Source organism: Carcharodon carcharias, chromosome 7 (genome assembly GCF_017639515.1).
Source record: "Carcharodon carcharias isolate sCarCar2 chromosome 7, sCarCar2.pri, whole genome shotgun sequence".
Classification (NCBI taxonomy): Eukaryota; Metazoa; Chordata; class Chondrichthyes; order Lamniformes; family Lamnidae; genus Carcharodon; species Carcharodon carcharias.
The window spans coordinates 12,545,277-12,565,956 of record NC_054473.1 but is presented as its reverse complement, the minus strand read 5'-3'; the positions used below and the strand labels follow the sequence as shown (position 1 = coordinate 12,565,956).

Sequence of the window (20,680 nt, the reverse complement as noted above, 5' to 3'; positions counted from 1 at the left end):
TAAGCACAGCGAAGCTAATGGATACACATAAGGAAACTGCCAGTTGTATTTGCCCAATGGTTTGAAATGACCAAATTATGAGGTCAGTGTGTTACAACGTTTAGCTGAAAAAAATATCAAGTGGGTAGAAGTAACGTTAAATTAAAATGAAATTACCTTTCATTTGTTTAGCAGCCGTGAATTAAAATGAAGGGGCTTGGGTGACAGAGGTTTGTCCTTATAAATTTGGAGCTGGCTTCTCCAAGCCTGTTTACAGCACCGGGTCTTGAAGGCATCAAGCTGCTCCCTCCTCCCTTCCAACCAAATAAAAACACGGCCGTTCATTATACCATTTTCCTCGCTTCATAGCGCACGCAGCACCCTCTGCTGTGTCGGTCCTGGCTCTGGGTAGCACTCCCATCTCAGAGTCAGAAGGTTGTGGGTTCGAGTCCGACTCCAGGGACTTGAGACAGCGGGAGAGCCAACCTGCTGCTGGTGCTGACTTTTAGATGATATATTAATCCAACGCCCTGTCTACTCTCTCAGGTGAACATGAAAGACCTCATGGCACTATTTTGAAGAAGAGCGGTAGGGGGTGTGGGGGTGGGGGGATGGTTCTCCCTAGTGTCCTGACCCAATATTTATCCCACAACCAGCATCACAAAAATAGATGATCTGGTCATTATCACATTGTAGGATCTTGCTGTGTGCAAATTGGCTGCCATGTTTTCTGAATTACAACAGTGACTATACTTCCGAAGTATTTTATTGCCTGTAAAATGCGTTGGAACATCCCGTGGTCATGAAAGATGCTATATATATGCAAGACCTTTCTTCCCTTTTCTTCTCTCCACCCAGTTATTTGAAAAGAGATAATAGGCCCCACACCTATTCACATCAGGCTGCTCTGTCCTATCATTGCTTTTCCTGAACCATAGCTTTGTTGTAAACAGTCTTTGACGCTCTGACACTTAACCCTTGCAGTCACATAAAGTGCGTATTTCAAGGGATTTTAAAAAATATTTATTATTTCATGGGATGTGGGCACCGCTGGCAAGACCAGCATTGGTTGCCCAAGCCTAATTACCCTTGAACCAATTGGCCTGTCACATCATTTCAGAGGGCAGTTAAGAGTCAACCACATTGCTGTGGGTCTGGAGTCACATGTAGGCCAGACCGAGTAAGGGTGGCAGATTTCCTTCCCTAAAGGGCATTAGTGAACCAGATGGGTTTTTTTTTACGACAATCGATCCATGGTGACCATGACTGAGACTAGCTTTCAATTCCAGATTTATTAATTGAATTTAAATTCCACCAGCTGCCGTGATCTGAACCCGTGGGCAGAAACTTCCCCCCTCCCCCCCTACCCCGCCCCCCCACCCCCCCACGTCGAGGAGGGAGGTGCGGGAGTGGTGGTGCGGGAGTGAGCAAGAATCCGATTGGCGCGTGTGTGCGCCGCCATTTTACGTGGGCGGGCCAATTAAGGCCTGCCCAGCGTGACGCACACCCAGAAGCACTGAGCACTCCCTGTGCGGGTGGAGGGGGGGAGGGGTGGCGGTGGGGGCTGGGGGGTGGGGGGGTGGTGTATTTCCTGATTCGGGGCCTGCGTTCCTTCATGCAGGCACCCGAAAGAGCACAGAAATCTCCCCGAGGCACAAAGGTGTCTCAGGGAGATTAGTTTAAGTTTTGAAAAATGTATCAAAGGTTAAAAAAAATAAATAAATTTTAAGGACGTGTCCCCTCATGTGAATCCGTCACATGTCCATTCATTTTTTTCGAAAAATTTTACGTAAATTAATAAACCCTTCATTAAATCTCATCCCCCCCCCCCTCCCCCCACCGTGGATGAGGTTTCATGAAAAATGTGAAGGCCGCCTGGACTCTTCGCCTGCCCCCCCTCCCCCACCTCGCCAACCTGAAGGCTGGACGGGCACCATTCTTAACAACTTTAATCACTTTGTTCATGGCCTTAATAGGCCTTTGACAGTTCGGCGGACGCACCCGCTGAACTGACCATCTAAACGAGGCGCGGTGACATTGGGGAAGTCCACTCGATGTCACCGCCCGCCGACAGGAAAACTCTCCCCCCATGTCCCCAGAGCATTAACCTGGCCTTCCGGATTACCGTTCCAGTGACTTTATCACCGCGCCACCATCTCCCCCCCCTACCCACCTCCCCCGCTGTTATCAGCATCGTTAGAAAAAAAGACAAGTTCTGCCTAAGTTACTAATTTGCCTTTGTGGGACATAAAAGTAATGCCAGAATGTTATCGATGTTCTTCCAACACAGGGTTTGCCTGGCCTGAGAGGAGAGCAAGGACCCCCAGGAGCAGCAGGTCCCCCAGGCCTTTCAGGGATTCCAGTAAGTTCCACGCAACCCTTGAAGCAACCTGGTTCCGGACAGGTACAGGAATGGGCTGGAATGTCAGAAGATATTGCAGAAATAAGCTGCTTTCAGGGGAAGAGGAACAAGGATAATGGAGGGCAAAGTGACCAACTGTCCCGTACTGTAAGGGATTGCCCCTTATTTTGACTGAGGGTCCCGTGTCTCTTAAGGGACACCTCCTGCCCCATGTTTCTAGGATGGCCTATGAGGCAATGAGCCTGGGAGTCTCAGTTGAATGACTTGGAGCGGGACTGCAAGCCTGTGAGTCGGCCAGTAGAGAGATGACAATGTTTGTGACCCCACAAGATAAGTACTTAAGTTTTGGTTGCGTTAAACCCCCCACCCCCGCCAACCCCCACCCCATTCTTATGGTCGCCAGAAAACGCTCTCCCCATCTCTCCGCTCTTATAATCACCAGCAATCGCACCAGCTCAATTGGTTTACCGGTCCCACAGTCCATGCGTCCCTTATTTTATTTCATAAGGGATGGTCACCCTAATGGAGAGGGTTAATTGTTCCCACCTGAGATTCACTGTCACCTTCCTCGCCAAAACCTACTTAACTCCTCCACCACCACCCCTCCTCCCCAGCCCCGGGTTCTATTGTCACCATGATGTCAGAGCGTGGAGATTACCTGATTAACTCTCCATCTCTGATTCACTCAGCTCATTACCTTCCCTCTGTGTCAAAAGCTCATTAAAGACAAAAACAAGTGTCTGATGAACATGAATGTACAAGAGCTAATGGATGGTTTGAGATGAGTTGCAACGGTCCACATTGGTTTGGAGATGTCCATGCACCAGTGATGAAGATTGCTTTGAGAAACCTATTGAACATCGGGTGGGGGAGATCTGACATGGGGTCCAGCCAGGGCTTAAGTTTGATTAGCCTCATTGTTTGGATCCCTAACGCAACCGGGTAACAATTGTTAGTGGTTAAATGCTACCAGGGAGGAGAGGGTTCCCACTCCTGTTTACTGAGCCATAACCTGAGCACAGTATGAGACTTGACCGTCTCTGCAACATTTCCTGTCTAGACTCAAGCATTTAGGTGAGGCCGGGGAGGGTGAATGGTGTCCAGGAGTCTGTATCACTGCCAGTATCAGCCCTTTTTTAGGAAAGACAAGGAGAAAATAAAATAGGCAAATGTGTTTTCACTAGCCCATGCTTAAGAAACCTAAAACAAAACAACTACGTGATCCTGCAATTGGGCAGCACTTGCTGATCAATCCTGAGTGCGCTAATAGCTACACTAACAACCAATTTAAGATAATCAGCTGGGCTTGTAACATGGCTCATTTATGCTTGCTAGAAGCATACATTCATATGCAGGAACCCATTCTCTTCAAATAAAAGGAGCATATTCCAAGCATTGCACCTTTTTTTTTAATTAACTGGTGTGGGGCTGGGTTTGGGGGGAGGGTGCAGGGCGGGTGGTGAGCGGGGGTGGTGTAGGGCTCAGGACGTCTATAGTTCCCCATTGCTTTCTCCATGGCAATATGTAGGCCAATCAGAGACAACTTGCCAACCATTCAGCACCCTTTTCTCCTGTAGCATTAATTGTTGTGATTGTTTGAAATTTGGCATTCTTGTGTTTGTCCTGGTGAGTGCAAGACGAAAAGTTTCGGCAACATGTCTCTCTTCTCAACAATATTCAAAGGTATTTTTATTGTAATTGTACCAATATTTTTTCCTGTCCACCTCAGGGAAAACCAGGGGATGATGGGAAACCAGGACATCCTGGAAAGAACGTGAGTACAGCTGAACTATGCTACTTTTGCCATGGTAACTTGCTGACACTGGAATCTGAGAGTGCAAAGCAGGTGAATTCTGTGCCTGCACTGGGATCCAGGACCTGACAATTCACAGAATCATATAATGGTCACAGGACAGTGATTTAAACCTATAGTTTAGGCCGAGACACTCCCAGTGCAGTACTGAGGGAGTGCTACACTGTCTGAGGTGTCATGTTTTGGGTGAGACTTGGATCCAAGGTTCCACCTGCCCCCTCAGGTGGACATAGAAGATTCTGTAGCACTAAGTCAAAGAAGAGCAAGGGAGTTCTTCCCTGTGACGTGCAGCCGATATTTATCTCTCAACCGATTTCCCTAAAACAGATGATTTAATCATTGTCGCGTTGTTGTGTGTGGGAGCTTGTTGTACACCAGTCGGACTTGGCAGGCACATTGCCCTCTACTGCAATAATGGCCATGTGCCAAAGGGACTTCACTGGCTGCAAAGTGCATTGGGATGTCCTGAGGCACTCATTAAATTCATGATTTCCCCCCACCCCCCATCCATCGTGCTTACTGTCCATTTTGGACAGATGGAAGCTGATATTGCGCTCCCTGTGTAGCGGAGGATTTCCCGATGTACAGCCAAACGCATGGACCGTGAGTCACAGCTGCCATCTTGGTGATAACCCGAAAAGCACCCTCCAAGAGCGCTGCTCCCTACAGGGGGAACGAAGACGCAACATCGATAACAACCCGCAACATGAGGTACGCCAAGTTCCCTCTTTACATATTCCTATTTTTGCCAGTTAAACTTTCTGCTTTTCCGCAGGGAGAAGACGGGATTCCAGGAGAGAATGGAAAGAAAGTAAGTGGGAACAAAGCACGGTTAAGCATCTCTTTTGAGTCGAGACGGGAATTGCAGGTGTGGGCATCTGCCACTATTCTCCTCAAAGTCGCCCTAGCTCCCCTTCCGAAGAATTTCACAGGCCTTATTTTAACCTCGCCGCACTGACTACCACCTGGAGACAGTGTGGATGATGTAGACTCCCTGCTGGGTACCTATAGAAATGACTCCTGGGGAGATGATGCATTGGAGAGGGTGCAAGGGAGCAAAGGAAGTTCAGGGCAAAGAGCGCCAATGTTTCCTTGGTGAGCCAGGAGAAGCATGGTAAGGAAACTTCCAAAAATATCAATTCACGCTTACTCCTCTGGTCCAGTCCCGCTTTCCACCAAATATTGTGCGATTGGAGACTCTCGGAGGTTAAAATGGTGATGGGGTCCGAATCGAGATTCCAACATTTCAATACTTACCAGGGCCTGTTTGTCTGCAAGGGTAACCTCAATATTTACGGACATACAGTGAGTGGAATTGGGAGTCGGGGGAAGGCTATGGAAACTGCTAGCCACCATTTTAAATCCCCTCTCCCTCTCTCCACTGCCCACACGGTTATCATTGTGAACATTTTGCTTCATATTGTCTCTTAGAAGGAAACACACTGCTGTTGTTCACTGTTAGGCATGCCTAGCGAAGTAGAGTGACAGTCGTGTATACCATCTACAAGACCATAAGACATAGGAGCAGAAATTAGGCCATTCGGCCCATTGAGTCTCCACCATTCAATCATGGCTGATAAGTTTCTCAACCCCATTCTCCCGCCTTCTCCCCGTAACCTTTGATCCCCTTACCAATCAAGAACCTATCTATCTCGGTCTTAAATACACTCAATGACCTGGCCTCCACAGCCTTCTGTGGCAATGAATTCCATAGATTCACCACTCTCTGGCTAAAGAAGCTTCTCCTCATCTCTGTTCTAAAAGGTCTTCTCTTTATTCTGAGGCTGTGCCTTCGGGTCCTAGTCTCTCCTACTAATGGAAACATCTTCCCCACATCCACTCTATCCAGGCCTTTCAGTATTCTGTAAGTTTCAATCAGATCCCCCCTCATCCTTCTAAACTCTATCGAGTATAGACCCAGAGTCCTCAAACGTTCCTCATATGTTAAGCCTTTCATTCCTGGGATCATTCTCGTGAACCTCCTCTGGACCCTCTCCATAGCCAGCACATCCTTCCTGATGCACTGCAGCAACTCACCAAGGCTCCTTCAGCAGTGGCATTCAACCCCCAACCTTTACCAACTAGAAGGACAGGGGTAGCAGGTGCATGGGAACACCATCCCCTGCAAGTTCCCCTCCAAGCAACACACCACCCTGACTTGGAAATATATCACCGTTCCTTCACTGTCGCTGGGTCAAAATCCTGGAACTCACTCCCTAACAGCGCTGTGGGTGCATCTACACCACACGGACTGCAGCGGTTCAAGAAGGCAGCTCACCACCACCTTCTCAATGGCGAATAGGCAATAAATTCTGCTCTTGCCAGCGACACCCACATTCCTTAATTAAGTAAAGAGAGGAAGGATGTAAATGCACTGGAAGTGGTTCAGAAAAGGTTTACCAGACGAATCCCTGGAATGGGTCAGTTGTCTTATGAGAAAACGTTGGACAGATTAGGCTTGTATCCGCTGGAGTTTAGAAGAGTAAGAGGTGACTTGATTGAAACATATAAAATCCTGAGGGGTTTTGACAGAGTGGGTGTGGAGAGGATTTTTGCCCTTGTGGGAGAATCTACAATTAGGGGTCACTGTTCAAAAAATAAGGGGTCGCCCATTTAAAACAGAGATGAGGTGAAACTTTTTCACTCAGAGAGTTGTGAGTCTTTGGAACTCTCTTCCTCAAAAGGTGGTGGAAACAGAGTCTTTGAGTATTTTTTTAAGGCAGAGGTCGATAGATTTTTGATAACCAAGGGGGTGAAAGGTTATAGGGGGTCGGTAGGATGCAGATTTCAGGTTACATTCAGATCAGCCATGATCTTATTAAATGGCTGGAGGGGTTGAATGGCTACTCCTGCTCCTTGTTCACATGTATGTTCGCAACAGTATTGGTACACTCTTTCGTGAATAAGTGCAAAGGATGGATAGTTGAAGGTCCCTAACTTTTCATTTTAACTAGTGTAGCAATTATCCGGGTGTGTGAGTGAAGTTAAGTCCAAAGGCAGCTCAAATGTGAGAAGGCAGCTTTGTCGACTGCTTGTGGGGGTGGGGGCTGGTAATGTGAATGTGGGTAATTAAGCTCCCACTGCCATTGTAGGCCAAAGAATTTGGATAGTGGTTAGTGAGGATTAAATACACTCCTAACTGTATGCTGAGGTTCCATTTACTTACTAACATCTCTGCTCTGTTAATGTTTTTAGGGTGAAAAAGGTGACCCAGGAAACCCTGCGAGAGACGTACGTACTTGTCATGAGACTGGCTCCCGTCAAACTGAGCCAGCGGCTTGGGTTGCTCAGGGCAGGCTTCATTTAAACCACCTAAAAAGGCCAATTTTTTCTTGTAAAATTCACGGGTGGCACAGAATGCACCAGAAGACGCTGCCATGCTTATAGAGAGTTTGACTTCTTCCACGCCACTCAGTTGTCAAGTAATTGGTGGGAACTCAAGCGATATGAGATGTGCCACCTTTTATCACCTGCAGTGACTCTTCCACCACATTGTTCAGCTATATTCCTGAATAACCACAATTATATTGCCTTATAGATTATCCAATCCTTCATCACTCCTTGAGACAAGAGGTTTTTCCTGGTTAAGTGTCCCAAATGAATGTGATCACTAACTTCCGTCTATTGGCACCACACCTACATTCTAGGCCCACCTTGAATTAACAATCTTATGTTTCGCTTAGCAATTGAGAACCGTAGAAGCATCCAGCACAGAGGAAGGTCATTCAGCCCATAAGATCTGTGCTGGCTCTTTGAAAGTGCTATCTAATTAGTTTCACTCTTTCCCCTTAACATTTTTCCCTTTCAAGTACCTATTCAATTCCTTTTTAATCTGTTCGATTTTATCTGTTTCCACCTCACCCTTTCATGCAGTGCATTCCAGTTCATAACTGTTTGGATTGAAATGCAGTCATGTACTAAAGGTCCTACCTGGCTTGCTGTAGTCATGTGACTTCTGCCATGAGGCACTGACTGGATGTAGCCATGTTACATGCAGTTCCAATGAAGACAGGATATAATGTACTCTTTAAGTTCATAACAATAATCTCACCCAGATGGTGAAGCCGTCTGGTTCACTAATTTCCTTTAGGGAAGGAGATTGTCATCCTTATCTGGCCTGGCCTACATATGACTGTAGACCACAGCAATATGGTTGACTCTTAAATGCCCTCTGAAATGGCCTAGCAAGCCACTCAGTTTTTACCACCGCCTTCTCAAGGTCAGTTAGGGCTAGGCAATAAATGCTGGCCTTACCTGTGACACCCACACCCCATGAATGAATTAAAACAAAAACTCAAGGCGTTACAGGCAAAAAGTTTGCCATTTGACCCCTATCCCTGTGTATTTTCCAGCACGGTTCACTGGATTGCCACCAATCGGGAATCCCTGTTGAGCTTTTCCCCAGGATGCAGAGCCTAATTTTTTTGTTATGTTATCCCTGGCTGCGAGCTGCTAATTCCCTGACTGGGAATTCAACCTCGGTCCTCCTGGCTCCTAAAGCATCAAGTTCAGTAGGACAGAGGTGGTGAAGTCTTCTGAAGAGGACACAGATCAATCTCTTTGACATAAACGTGTCTCATCATTTATTTTATGTGTGGCGATCCACCCAGGGACGAGATGGTGCTAAAGGTGAACGTGGAGACACTGGGCTGCCGGGACTTATCGGCGCACCTGGGCTCCCAGGTGTGACTGGACTTCCAGGACCCCCTGGGCAGGTATGTGATATTTCACATGGGTGACTTGCAAAGGGGGTTGCACGTATATGGCCTTTCTTAAACTGTTATGTAAGAGAACTCCTCCATATCTGGGGCAGATGTCCCTGGGGGGGTGGGGGGCTACTTTTCTCTTAATTGCGTGATGGCGGACTTTTCAATCTTCCCCTCACCTGTGGTTCAGGGATTCCAAAATGCAGGCTAATGTGTTGCCACTCACCTTCCCATCCCTCACTCTTCCCCCCAGTCGCAGGTTGTTTTTCTCCCATACCTGCTGCTAATTGGCACACCCGCGAGAAGCCGTTGAGCCTATTAGCAGCAAGCATGGAGAGAGAAACAGCCTGTGATTGGCTGCGCAGCGAGAAAGTGAGCTATGGCGCATAAACCTGAGCACCAGACCAGTGGTGGTGAGAGAGACTGCGGGGGTTGAGAAGTGGGGGATGCTGAAGGGGTGAGGTGGGGGAGGGAGTTGCGAAGTGGGGCTGCTGAGTGAGGGGGATATGATATGTTTCTCCCAACTTTAAAGCTCATCCAGCACATTAATGTTAAGTAAAAAAAAAATTGTTATAGACCTGTACTGAGTAATTATAGTGATTTACAAAACATGTGGTCATTGGAGGGGTAGTTAAAAAGGAAACTGCTTGTTGGGGTACGCAAAAAGTTGGTAAACCTGATCAGGGGTATGTAACCAAAAAAATTTGGGAAACACTGCACTGGGGGACATGGTCTAAAATATTGAGCCAGGCCTTTAGTTGTTCATGCAAAGTTCACACCTCTCTTCCATAATCGGCAATTGATGCTAGGTCAATTGTTAATTTTACATCTGACTGTTAAATTTTTGTTCACCAACGAAATCAAGGGGTATGGGTAAAGGTGGGTCTATGGAGTTAGGTCACAGGTCAGCCATGATCTAACTGAATGGCGGAACAGATTTGAGGGGCTGAATGGCCTATCCCTCTTCTAATGTTATTGTGTCTCCTTCCAGTGAGGCTGGGATCGGGTGTCCGGTAGAATTTGTCTCAAAGTTTAAGCTCTCCTTTTGTTTTATCAAAACAGGAAACAATTTCATCCCTAAGGCAGCATAATTAGGGAGCTATTTTTGTGGTTGCTCTAATATTTTTTAGTCCTTTTTTTTTCTTCCTCTACCTTTGGACCAAATCAGTCCCCATACGTTTCTTTGGGTGAACCCAGACCTGGGGCCCTCTGGTCTGTATGGCTTTGAACACTTACTTACTGAGTCAAGAGGAGAACTTGCTGGACACAGGTTTAAACCATTGACACACTGGCCCATTTCCTCCTCTTGTGTGCCCGCTACTACCCTTATTCCAAAGAGCTTTCAACAGCGAGAGCAGGATAACCCAATCCGTTGACGTATCCATTTGCTACAAGCTTGTACCGCAAAACTGTGCGGTATCACCTAGTTTTAAAATTTCTGAAGAGTTTTCCCTGTATTAGGAATGGCCTAAAGATCCCACTACAAGCTAGGACTCTTCTCTGTGCTTTCATTGGTCTGAGGCTGTATGTACCCTGGTGTTCTCCATTAACAGCGTGGTGGGCCATAGTAGTGTCGTGGTTGTGTTACTGGACTGGTAATCTAGAGGCCTGGGGTAATAATGAGTTCAGAAAGTTTCAGTTCAGTTTATAAAAGTGACTTGGGTATTGCCGTTGAAGCTTTTGGCCTTGCTCTCATAAGAACAGGAGCACAAGAATACCAAATTTCAAAGGGATTAATTTTTTTGCTGCATTTTTTGCTCCATTTTTTTGGTGCACTGCATCATCTGTCCTGGTGAGTGCAAGACGAAAATCTTTTGACAGCATGTCTCTTTTTACAGCAACGTTCAAGTTCTGCGCTACCAAGCAACTATACAAGTGACCATGAAGCTGTCGGATTGTGAGGCAAGCCTGCCTGGTTCACTGATATCCCTTCAGTGAAGGAAGCCCAGCTGGCCTGGGCCATATGTGACTCCAGTCCCATACTAACATACCAACTGACCTCTGGAGTAGCCTAGCAGGCCTCTCAGTTGTAAAAGGGAAACTAGGGATAAGGAATGAATGGTGATTGTGTCACTGACAGATATACCTTGAGAGAAAAAAAAAAGCTGAATGGCAGATTATAATTATTGGTATTTTGGTAACAGGCTTGAATTATTTATTGTAAATTTGCAGGTCGTATTTTTCAAAGGGCTTGAAACATTTGCTTCAAAACCAGGACCACAAGGGCCATCAGGAACTCCGGTAAGATGGCAAGATATTGGTCACTTGAACCATTTAACGGCAGCCAGGTGTCAATTCATGGAGAGCTAGGAGACCCTGGCTCCAATTGCAAAACAACATCAGAAAGAATATTGAGTCAAAATATGGCCCCAGTTAAAATAATAAGTAAATGTGGTTAAGCACCTTGTTGAGCAGAATAGAGGGAGCTTGCCCTTGTAGCTCATAGGATCTGTAGGGTTTTAGCTCTGGCCAAGAATGACATCTCTACTTTGCAGAGCAAACAAAATTTGGTGGTGTACAATGTAGTGTACATGGACTTCCAAAAGGCATTTGATATAGTGCCTCACAACAGACTTGTTACAGCTCATGGAATAAAAGAGACAGGAGCAACATGAAATTGGCTGAGTGACAGGAAACAGAGAATAGTGATTAATGGAGGTTTCTTGGACTGGAAAAAGGTTTGTAGTGGAGTTCCCCATGGGTCAGAGAAGGTTGAGAGGAGATTTCATAGAGGTATTTAAACTCATTAGGGGTCTGAAGAGAGTAGATAGGGAAAACCTGTTCCCATTGGTGGAAGGATCGAGAAGGAGAGGTCACAGATTTAAGGTAATTGGCAAAAGAAGCAATGGAGACATGAGGAAAAACTTTTTCACACAGCAAGTGGTTGGGATCTGGAATGTGCTGCCTGAGAATGTGGTTGGGGGCAGGTTCAATCGAGGCATTCACGAGGGAATTGGATTATTATTTAAGAAGGAAGAAGCAGGGTTAAGGGGAGAAGGTGGGAGAATGGCACCAGGTGAATTGTTCATTTGGAGAGCCAGTGCAGACACAATGGACCGAATGGCCACCCTTCTGTGCTGTAACAATTCTGAGGTTCTGAAGGATTTTTACGAAGAATTGTTTGAAAGAAAAGACATGGAGAAATTTATAGCCATTCCAATCCACTGTGTTTGAGAAAAGGAGTGGATTTCATAATGAATAAAACCTCAACAGTTGTCAACAGAATGATCTATTATTGGTTTAATGCAGGACCCAGTGATTGTAGAGCATGTAAGTACAGAGTTCTGTGTACCCAAGTCTTTAACTGTCAGTAATCTAATTCCTTTAGTGCTCTCCAATTTAACTAATAGCATAACAAAACCTGTCTTAAAAGACAACTTTGTTCAACCCTTTAACCGTTTGAGATATTTCTTTGTCTGGACATTCTGAGGACAGCTGATTAATCTTACAACCTTCTATTCATAATGCAGTCAAATTTTTAAATAAATTGTGGTGATGCATTATAATGCAAAAGACTGTTCTTGATAAATTTGATGCTCACTTCATAGCCTAATAAAGTATGAATATTTTAAAAATAATTTTCAGTCATTTAAAATTGGGATTATTCATAAGTGGTAGATTAACACTGATTTAAAATGCTTATTTTTTGTGATAAACTCATTTTCAGCTGCATTCATCAAACTGCACCTGGTGAACATTCGTCAGTATATGAAAGAATATCTTCTGAAGCAATTTTTTTTCTTAAAGTGACATTTTAAAACATTTAACTGATTGTGATAGTGCATGTCAGATTTTGCGTTCCACGACAGTCAAAAGAGTTTGAGCAGGACCTCAAGGGTGAGAAAAATGCTTCTCAAAATAGGTGAAATTTTGGGCATGATTTGTACCCATTTTGCCTATCGTGCCCTACCTACCCTGGTATGTTGTCAATGACCTAGAGCAGCATGTTACGCAAGATACATCTCGTCATTCTAGAGCAGGTGCTTCACCATGAAGAATGACATCGGTTTACAGCAGGAAGTTATGCTGCATGATATCATATTGACCTAGAACAAGGATGCTGCATTGTACAGAATTCCATTGCACTGGAACAAAGCTTTATACTTCGCTGCATCACATTGATCTGCAGTATTCTGCAAGGCATCATGATTGTTTTACAAATTGTTTTACAATACTAGTGACTAGTATCGTGCACAACCAATGTTCAAGAACGAATTAGCATAATGGCCAGAATCTTCTGCTCGGCGTGCCAACATCACCGCGCATCATTCTGATCTTCTGTTCGGCAGGCATGCACCGGAGTCGGCTGCGCACTCGCCGAACTGTCAACAGGCCTGTTAGGACCATTAATAACCCAATTAAAGTAGTTGTCAGGGCTGCCCGTCCAACCTTAAGGTTGTTGGGCAGGCGAAGAGCACAGGCGACCTTCGTATTTTTCATGGAACCTCATCCACGGACGGGATGAGGTTTCATGAAGGGTTTATAACTTAAATAGGATTTTTTATTGAAATTCATAAACATGTCCCAGCTCATGTGACACTATCACATGAGGGGACATGTCTGAATAATTTTTAAAATTCTTTTATCCCATTTTTCATGATGAAATTAATATCCCTGAGGCACAGAGCTGAAAGACCACAGGCCCCGACTCTGCCTCCTCCCCCTGCCCACACAGGTAGCGTTGAGTGCTACTGGGTGTGCTTCACACTGGTCGGGCCTTAAGTGGCCCGCCAACCTAAAATGGCGGCGCGCAACCAATTGCGGGCAGCTATCGGCTGCACACCCGCTCCCGCCCTGCCTGCCCGATGGGGAGAAAATTCTCCCCAATGTTTCTCATAATTTAAGTGACATCTGGAATCTGAGAGCAAGTTCTGATGGGCCCATAGTTTAAGTTAATATCTTGGTGTATAATTTACATTAGACAAGATTGTGATGAGGTAAACCTTCAGCATGCTTCCAGATTAGTGCAATTCTCTGCAGTATAACATCTTGTTCTAGATCAGTTTGAGATCTAACAGGGAGTAAACTTTTGGTTTCTTGGTAGTTGATGTCTGCGGTGTGCAGATTACACTGTGCAAAGGAATCTCCATTCAGCACATGCATTCTCCAAAGGAGCTAGCATCTTACCATCCTGTACAGCTATTTCCCTATGTCCATGTTTAGAATTGTGATTGTGCAGCTGCTGGTCTATTCATTATTAAGTGGAAAAGTGTGCTGTGTCTCTGTATGCACATAGCTGTGTATTTTGCATTGCTTTGAGGTGTCAAACATGATGAGAGGGCAATAGTAACCGGGCAACTTGATAACTTTTGTGGGAATGATTGCCGATTAACTTGCAAACCTGTGCTCATGAATAAGCTGCAGCAGTAAAGTGAACTAAACTCATGGTACTTAGCACTGTCTTCATGGTAAATACAATATAAGTTAGAGTAGCAGTCAGATCCCAAGGCTAATCTTCAATCTGTGTCAGCCGAGACTCGGGTGGTAGCATGCATGGTTCTGAGTTAGAAGGTTTTGGGTTCAAGCCCAATTTAAGCACAAAAGTTGAGGTTGATATTCCAGTGCTGCTCTGTTGAAGGTGCTGTCTTTTGGGTTAGACATTAAACTAAGGCCCCATCTGCCCTCTCAGTTGGTCACAAAAGATCCAGTGGCACTATTTTGAGGAAGAGGAACAGAGCTATCCCAAGTTAAAAGCAAAATACTGCAGATGCTGGAAATCTGAAACAAAAACAGAAAATGCTGGAAAAACTCAGAGGCCCTGGCAGCATCTGTGGAGAGAGAAACAGAGTTAACATTTCGAGTCCGTATGACCCTTCTTCTCTGTTTCTCTCTCCACAGATGCCGCTAGATCTGCTGAGTTTTCCAGCATTTTCTGTTTTTGTTTCAGAGTTATCCCAAGTGCTCTGGCTGATACTTATCTCTCAATCAACACCACAAAATCAGATTATCTAGGTCATCACCCCATTGCTGTTTGTGGGAGCTTGCTGTGTGCAAATTGACTGCCGCATTTCCGACATTACAACTGTGACTGGACTTCAAAACATACCCCATTGGCTGCAAAGGGGCCATAGGGGCTTCTCTCAGATAAATGGGAAGGTTTGGATAGGATATAGCAGCTGGGGAAGACCGTGCATTGTGTTTTTGTTTACAAAAGAGTGATCATCAGCTGAAGGTTGTGATCTCTGCCTGGGCTCAGAAGTTCATAAGATTGATCCTCACACCAGGATCTGAGTGAGTGCGTAATCTGGCACTTAGGCAAGACTGAGAGAGTGCTACGCTGTCACAGGTGCCTTGCCTCAGATGAGATGTCAAACTGAGATCTGTCCAAGTAAAACATTATTGAGTGAACCTTTCAGTTGGTGATCCCAAAACCTTTGGTTTCGTTCTCAAGCAGGTGATGTTGGACTATTACCTCATCAGGTCCCCATCATAATGAGAGAATTTCAGGATGCAGTTGAGACATAAATATAGTTCCTCTTAAGTTAATGGCTTTGCTTACTTTCCACAGGGAATACCGGGTATCCCAGGAGCTTCAGGTTCACGTGTAAGTTCTTTAGCTTCTCTTCTCATGGATGACTGGATTTGACATACCGATTAAGAAATTACTATTGCCAATCTTAGCAAACAGATACTTAACCTTTTTTTTTTGACATTTCCTCTGTCAGTTATTTTATAAAAGGTATTATTCCCTATTACTTTAAGTAGGCCAACAGAGGAAGGTTGGAAGAGAAGGGTAAATGGTTTGCTGTTTAAATCAGGAACAGTCATTTCTGAGTTAGAGCTTTTGAAAATGTATCTTTCTCCATTTTGATTTGTTGTATCTCTCTGTGTACAATGCGTAGCTCTCTCTCCATCAACTTCAATTCTTCCCACCAACGTGGTGGGCAGGTAACATGTGCCCAAGCCTTTTTGTGCATCTACTCTGTAGGTCATCAGGAGAGAGTGTGCGACTTACCAAAAAACCAAAATGAGTAGTTGATGAAATATACCATTCGCTATCAGTCACCAGTGTGGAATGTTTCACGCTATGGATGCGGGAGTTGGACTCTGAGTAAGAGGGTGAGAGGAGGAGAGCAGCTTTTGAAATGTGGGTATGGTGGAGGAGGCTCAGAATCAGCTGGATGGCCAGAAAGACAAATGAGTGGGTTGGATCAAGAGGAGAAGTTCAGGAATCAAAAGGGTTGTTAAGTACAGTTAGAGAGAGAAAAATAACCAAGTACAGACATTAGAAATGAAAACCCAACAGCATTGGCCTTGCAACAATTGAAGGAGAAATTGAGGTCAAAAATTGAAGAGGAAGAAGAAATGTCATACCTAGAACAAAGGAAGATGGTTGTGGTTGCTGGGGGTCAATCATCTCAGCTCCAGGACATCACTGCAGGAGTTCCTCAGGGTAGTGTCCTCGGCCCAACCATCTTCAGCTGCTTCATCAATGACCTTCCTTCCATCATAAGATCAGAAGTGGGGATGTTCACTGATGATGACCAGCACCTCCTCAGATACTGAAACAATCCATGTCCAAATGCAGCAAATCCTGGACAATATGCAGTCTTGGGCTGACAAGCGGCAAGTAACATTTGCACCACATAAGTGTCAGGCAATGACCATCTCCAACAAGAGAGAAACTAACCATTACCCCTTGACATTCAGTGGAATTACCATCGCTGAATCCCCCATTATCAACACCCTGGGGTTATCATTGACCAGAAACTTAACTGGACTAGCCATATAAATACTGTGGCTACAAGAGCAAATCAGACCCTCCATCACTGACACACATTGGCAGCAGGATGTGCCGTCTACAAGATGCACTGCAAGAACTCACCAAGGCTCCTTTGACAGCACCTTCCAAAGTCACGACCTCTGCCACATAGAAAGACAAGGGTAGCAGATACATGGGAACACTACCAACTGGAAGTTCCCCTCCAAGTCACTCACCATCCTGACTTGGAAATATATCGCCGTTCCTTCACTGTCGCTGGGTCAAAATCCTGGAACTCCCTCCCTAACAGCACTGTGGGTGTATCTACACCACACGGACTGCAGTGATTCAAGAAGGCAGCTCATCACCACCACCTCAAGGGAATTTAGGGATGTTGGCCTAGCCAGCGAATCCCACATCCCATGAATGAATTTTTTTAAAAATCAGATGGGTGGATAAGATTAAGATGTGGAAAGCCACAGAAGAAACAAGACATTGCCAACAGCCCCACTAGGGACATGGTGACAATAAACAATTGACTCATTTGATTGAAAATTTACTTTGGTGGCTGCAATGAACCTATGCAAAATAAGTTTGGGCAGTTCCAAGTGGTCAGATACCTCCAAAACCACCCCTCAGGGCCACAGGGCGGCTGGTATTGGAGATGGTGAAAGATGACACACTGGTGCAGCAATGTGAGATTCTGAGACTGGGGAAGAATAGAGAGAGCTTTTCTTTATATCTAAGTGTGATATATCTAACCAGGGCATCGCAACAGGAGGAGGCCATTCAGCCCCTCAAGCCTGCTCTGCCATTCAATTAAATTGTGGCTGATTTGGACCTCACATTTTCACACCTTGACCCCTTGGTACCCTGACCCCAAGCTAAATCTATAGATCTGTTTTGGTAGCTTCAATTGTCGCAGCAATATTCAACTCTGATACTGGAATTCTGAAATGCAAAGGCATCTGTTCTCCAACAATGATATCCTTCAGTTTATGTGAGCACAAGAAGGATGTAGCACAATCTGTAGTGGATGAATCTTAAAGTTCTCGGTTAACTTTCCAAGTGAGTGCTATGGGCGACTGATTCTCATGATACATGAGTTGTTCACTATTTGAAGAGAATCAAACCTCTTTGCACTCAGCACGTGTCCTGTTCAAGTGAAGAGCATGCCCAAGGTGAGGATATTGAGCTTAGTTGGGACTTCATTGCCAGTCATAGCTTGGTTTGTAACACCCTTGCCGCTGTATCAGAAGGTTGGGGTTTAAGCCCCAGTCCGGGACCTCAGCACATAATTGAGGCCAATAATTTACTGCAGTAGGACAACCTGAGGAACATTCCATGCAATATGATGGTTCTGATGGGCGTGTATGACTCCAGGGCATTATTTGCGTCCTGGCCAATATTTATCCGTCAGCTCAGACCATCAAACAAAATCCCATGAACCAGCCACTTGTCTCAATGTTGGGTGTGAAATGGTTCCTGAGTTTGCCTACAGAAGCGCAGTGACTGAACGTTAGCTTTTTGGGTATGAAGTCCTTTGGGACATCCTGGGAGAAATGGTGATGGCCTATGTGATAAGCAGAAGCTTGGTTTATTGGGCAGGGTAGGTATTGTCAAGGATGAGGTCAAAGGGCCACCTCGAGCCACACTCATCCCGTGTGTAACATTCACTTGATTGCCTCACTCAAGTACGTGTCTTGTATTTGCAGGGAGAGAAAGGAGACGTAGGTGCTAAAGGTCAGAAAGTAAGTATTGAAAGCTCTCTAATGGTGTGCGCGTGTATACGTTAAATGCTGGAAATACAGATTGGGTCCATCAGCATCTGTCGGGTGAGAAGATGGGTTGAAATTTCAGATGTGGACTCATTATAATTTCAGCAGCTTTAAGGATTGGTGTACAGCTGTGCAACACTCTCAGCTTTGAGCCAAGTTCTACTCCAGTGATTTGAGTGTATAATCCAGGTTTACACTGCACTGCAGTACTGAGGGAGTGCTGTACTAACATAAGTACCATCTTTTGCATGAGATGTTAAACCAAGGCCCTATCTGCCCTCTCATCCCTTGAAACATCCCATGGCGGCTGTTTGAATAAGGAGCAGGACAGTTGTACCTGATGTCCTGGCCAATATTTATCCCTCAAAAAAAAAAATAGATTAAAAATAGAAATCTACTTTTGAAAAATAGAATGAAAGAAGGATAGATCATTATCTCATTGCTGTTCGGGGGAGCTTGCTGTCCACAATTTGGCTGCAGAGTTTCCTACATTTCAACAGTGAATACATCTCAAGTCCTGGTATTGAAAATCTTTTGAAGGTCAGAACGCAGTTATGTGATCTTTTTTGATCTTAATGGTAAGACATTATCAAGAACGTCTGCATTCTTTGATTTGTAACAGGGTGAAAATGGTTTGGATGGGCAGCCTGGAACACCAGGGACATCTGCTGTAAGTACAAAATTCTTTTTGAGTTATTTTCAATCTTAGTGAGATAGGCAAAAGATGGGAAACCCACTAACCAACCACATTGGTGGTGTGTTACAGTTCAGTCAGGGAGGCTGAGTTGCTATGCCAACATGCACTTTTTATCTGCGTGTAGCCTGAAACTTAGATAGTGATGGTAGAGGCTCCAACATTGTTTCCATCACAAGGCTGACCAAGAATCTCTGCAGCTCTTACCACCTGCCATTGGCATGTGTTGGAAGGATTTTGGGGATGAATTGGCTCCAAGGTGGCACACCTTCGGTGACGTTGGATTGGAGGAGGCTCACTTGGAGCATTTCCACCAGCGCAGCCCTGTTGGCCTGTGCTGAAAGCTCCTTATCATTTTCCCGTCAATGTTCATCCGTGGGATCTTTCACAGAATCCCAATGGCAGATGGACACAGGTTCTCAAAGAAAATACCCAAGATTATATTCCCTCAAGTGCTGAGTGGCTTATGTGTTGTGCTGTCTGAGGTAATTTTATTTTGTAAAAATGCATAAGCCAAGGGCGGTGACCCACACAGGATTATTAGAATCAGTTAGTAAGGATTCTACATCCTGTCTCTCTTCTCCTGCACCCTCTCCCTGTAGTCACCATTCTCAAATATTCCCACAATTTAGCCGTTATCATCCCTTTGTCAAATTGCCTGCTTTAAGCTGCATTAACTCATTTCACTTCTTTTTGCAGAATGTGGAAGATGCCCTATCAAAATTTGGTCTTAGGGTAAGCTGCGACAAATTAACCTTACGGTTTAATGAGGAGAGATTCCTTCGCCCATCACTTGCTTCCCTCTTCAATTGCGCCAACTTCACCCTTTTCCTCATATCTTGCTTCAGTGATTTTCTCTTCTTCCATTGCTACATTCTTCTAGTTTTCCACCCTCTTCCCTCAAGGCTTTCCTCTTTTCATTGCATTTTATTCCATAACTTTTTTGGCAATTATTTATTCTTCTCTTGTTAAGTGCTTCACCCTCTTTCAGATCAATGGTCATAAATTATCATGGGGTTACACTGCTCTGAGTAGCTTATATTTTAAATGCTGATGAAGGAAAATGTTTTTTTGTGTACCAGCTAAGGGTGGTGGTAGTGGGGGGAGGTGGTTAATGGTTATTTTCAGTACATCTAGCAGCTATGACTGATTGTCAAGACAGAGCCCAATAGGTCCTTCTTTAGAGACACTCCATGGGAGGAAATCTGTTGGCGTTCCCACCAGGATTTCTAAACTAATGGGTCTTAAACATTTTTTGTTTGAAGGACATCTCACAGACAATCATGCTAAACCAGCAATTATTGCCCATCCCTAATTGCCCTTGAGAAGGTGGTGGTCCATGAACATCTAAATTATGACACCATCTAATGTTCATAATTCCTTTTTATTCCTTCATGGGATGTGGGCATCACTGGTAAAGACAGTCTTTGTTCCCCATCCCTGATTGCCCTTGGACAGAGTGGCTTGCTAGGCCCTTTCATAAGGCAGTTAAGAGTCAACCACATTGCTGTAGGTCTGGAGTCACATGTAGGCCAGACCAGGTAAGGATGGCAGATTTCTTTCCCTAGAGGGAATTGGCGAGCCAGATGGGTTTTTATGACAATTGATGATAGACGTCAAGGTCAGCTAGCTTCAATTCCAAATTT

The 20,680-nt window shown here is 44.9% G+C and overlaps 1 protein-coding gene across 1 annotated transcript in view; it reads left to right on the top strand.

Moving 5' to 3' along the window:
• The window catches only part of col7a1 (collagen, type VII, alpha 1), a 242,415-nt gene that overhangs the window by 93,320 nt on the left and 128,415 nt on the right, over window positions 1–20,680 (top strand). The window contains exons 46-55 of the mRNA XM_041191107.1: window positions 2,270–2,341; window positions 4,071–4,115; window positions 4,930–4,965; window positions 7,350–7,385; window positions 8,765–8,869; window positions 11,033–11,101; window positions 15,369–15,404; window positions 18,278–18,313; window positions 18,963–19,010; window positions 19,734–19,769. Coding sequence (XP_041047041.1) covers window positions 2,270–2,341; window positions 4,071–4,115; window positions 4,930–4,965; window positions 7,350–7,385; window positions 8,765–8,869; window positions 11,033–11,101; window positions 15,369–15,404; window positions 18,278–18,313; window positions 18,963–19,010; window positions 19,734–19,769 — 519 coding nt within the window. The remainder of the gene's footprint in view (window positions 1–2,269; window positions 2,342–4,070; window positions 4,116–4,929; window positions 4,966–7,349; window positions 7,386–8,764; window positions 8,870–11,032; window positions 11,102–15,368; window positions 15,405–18,277; window positions 18,314–18,962; window positions 19,011–19,733; window positions 19,770–20,680) is intronic.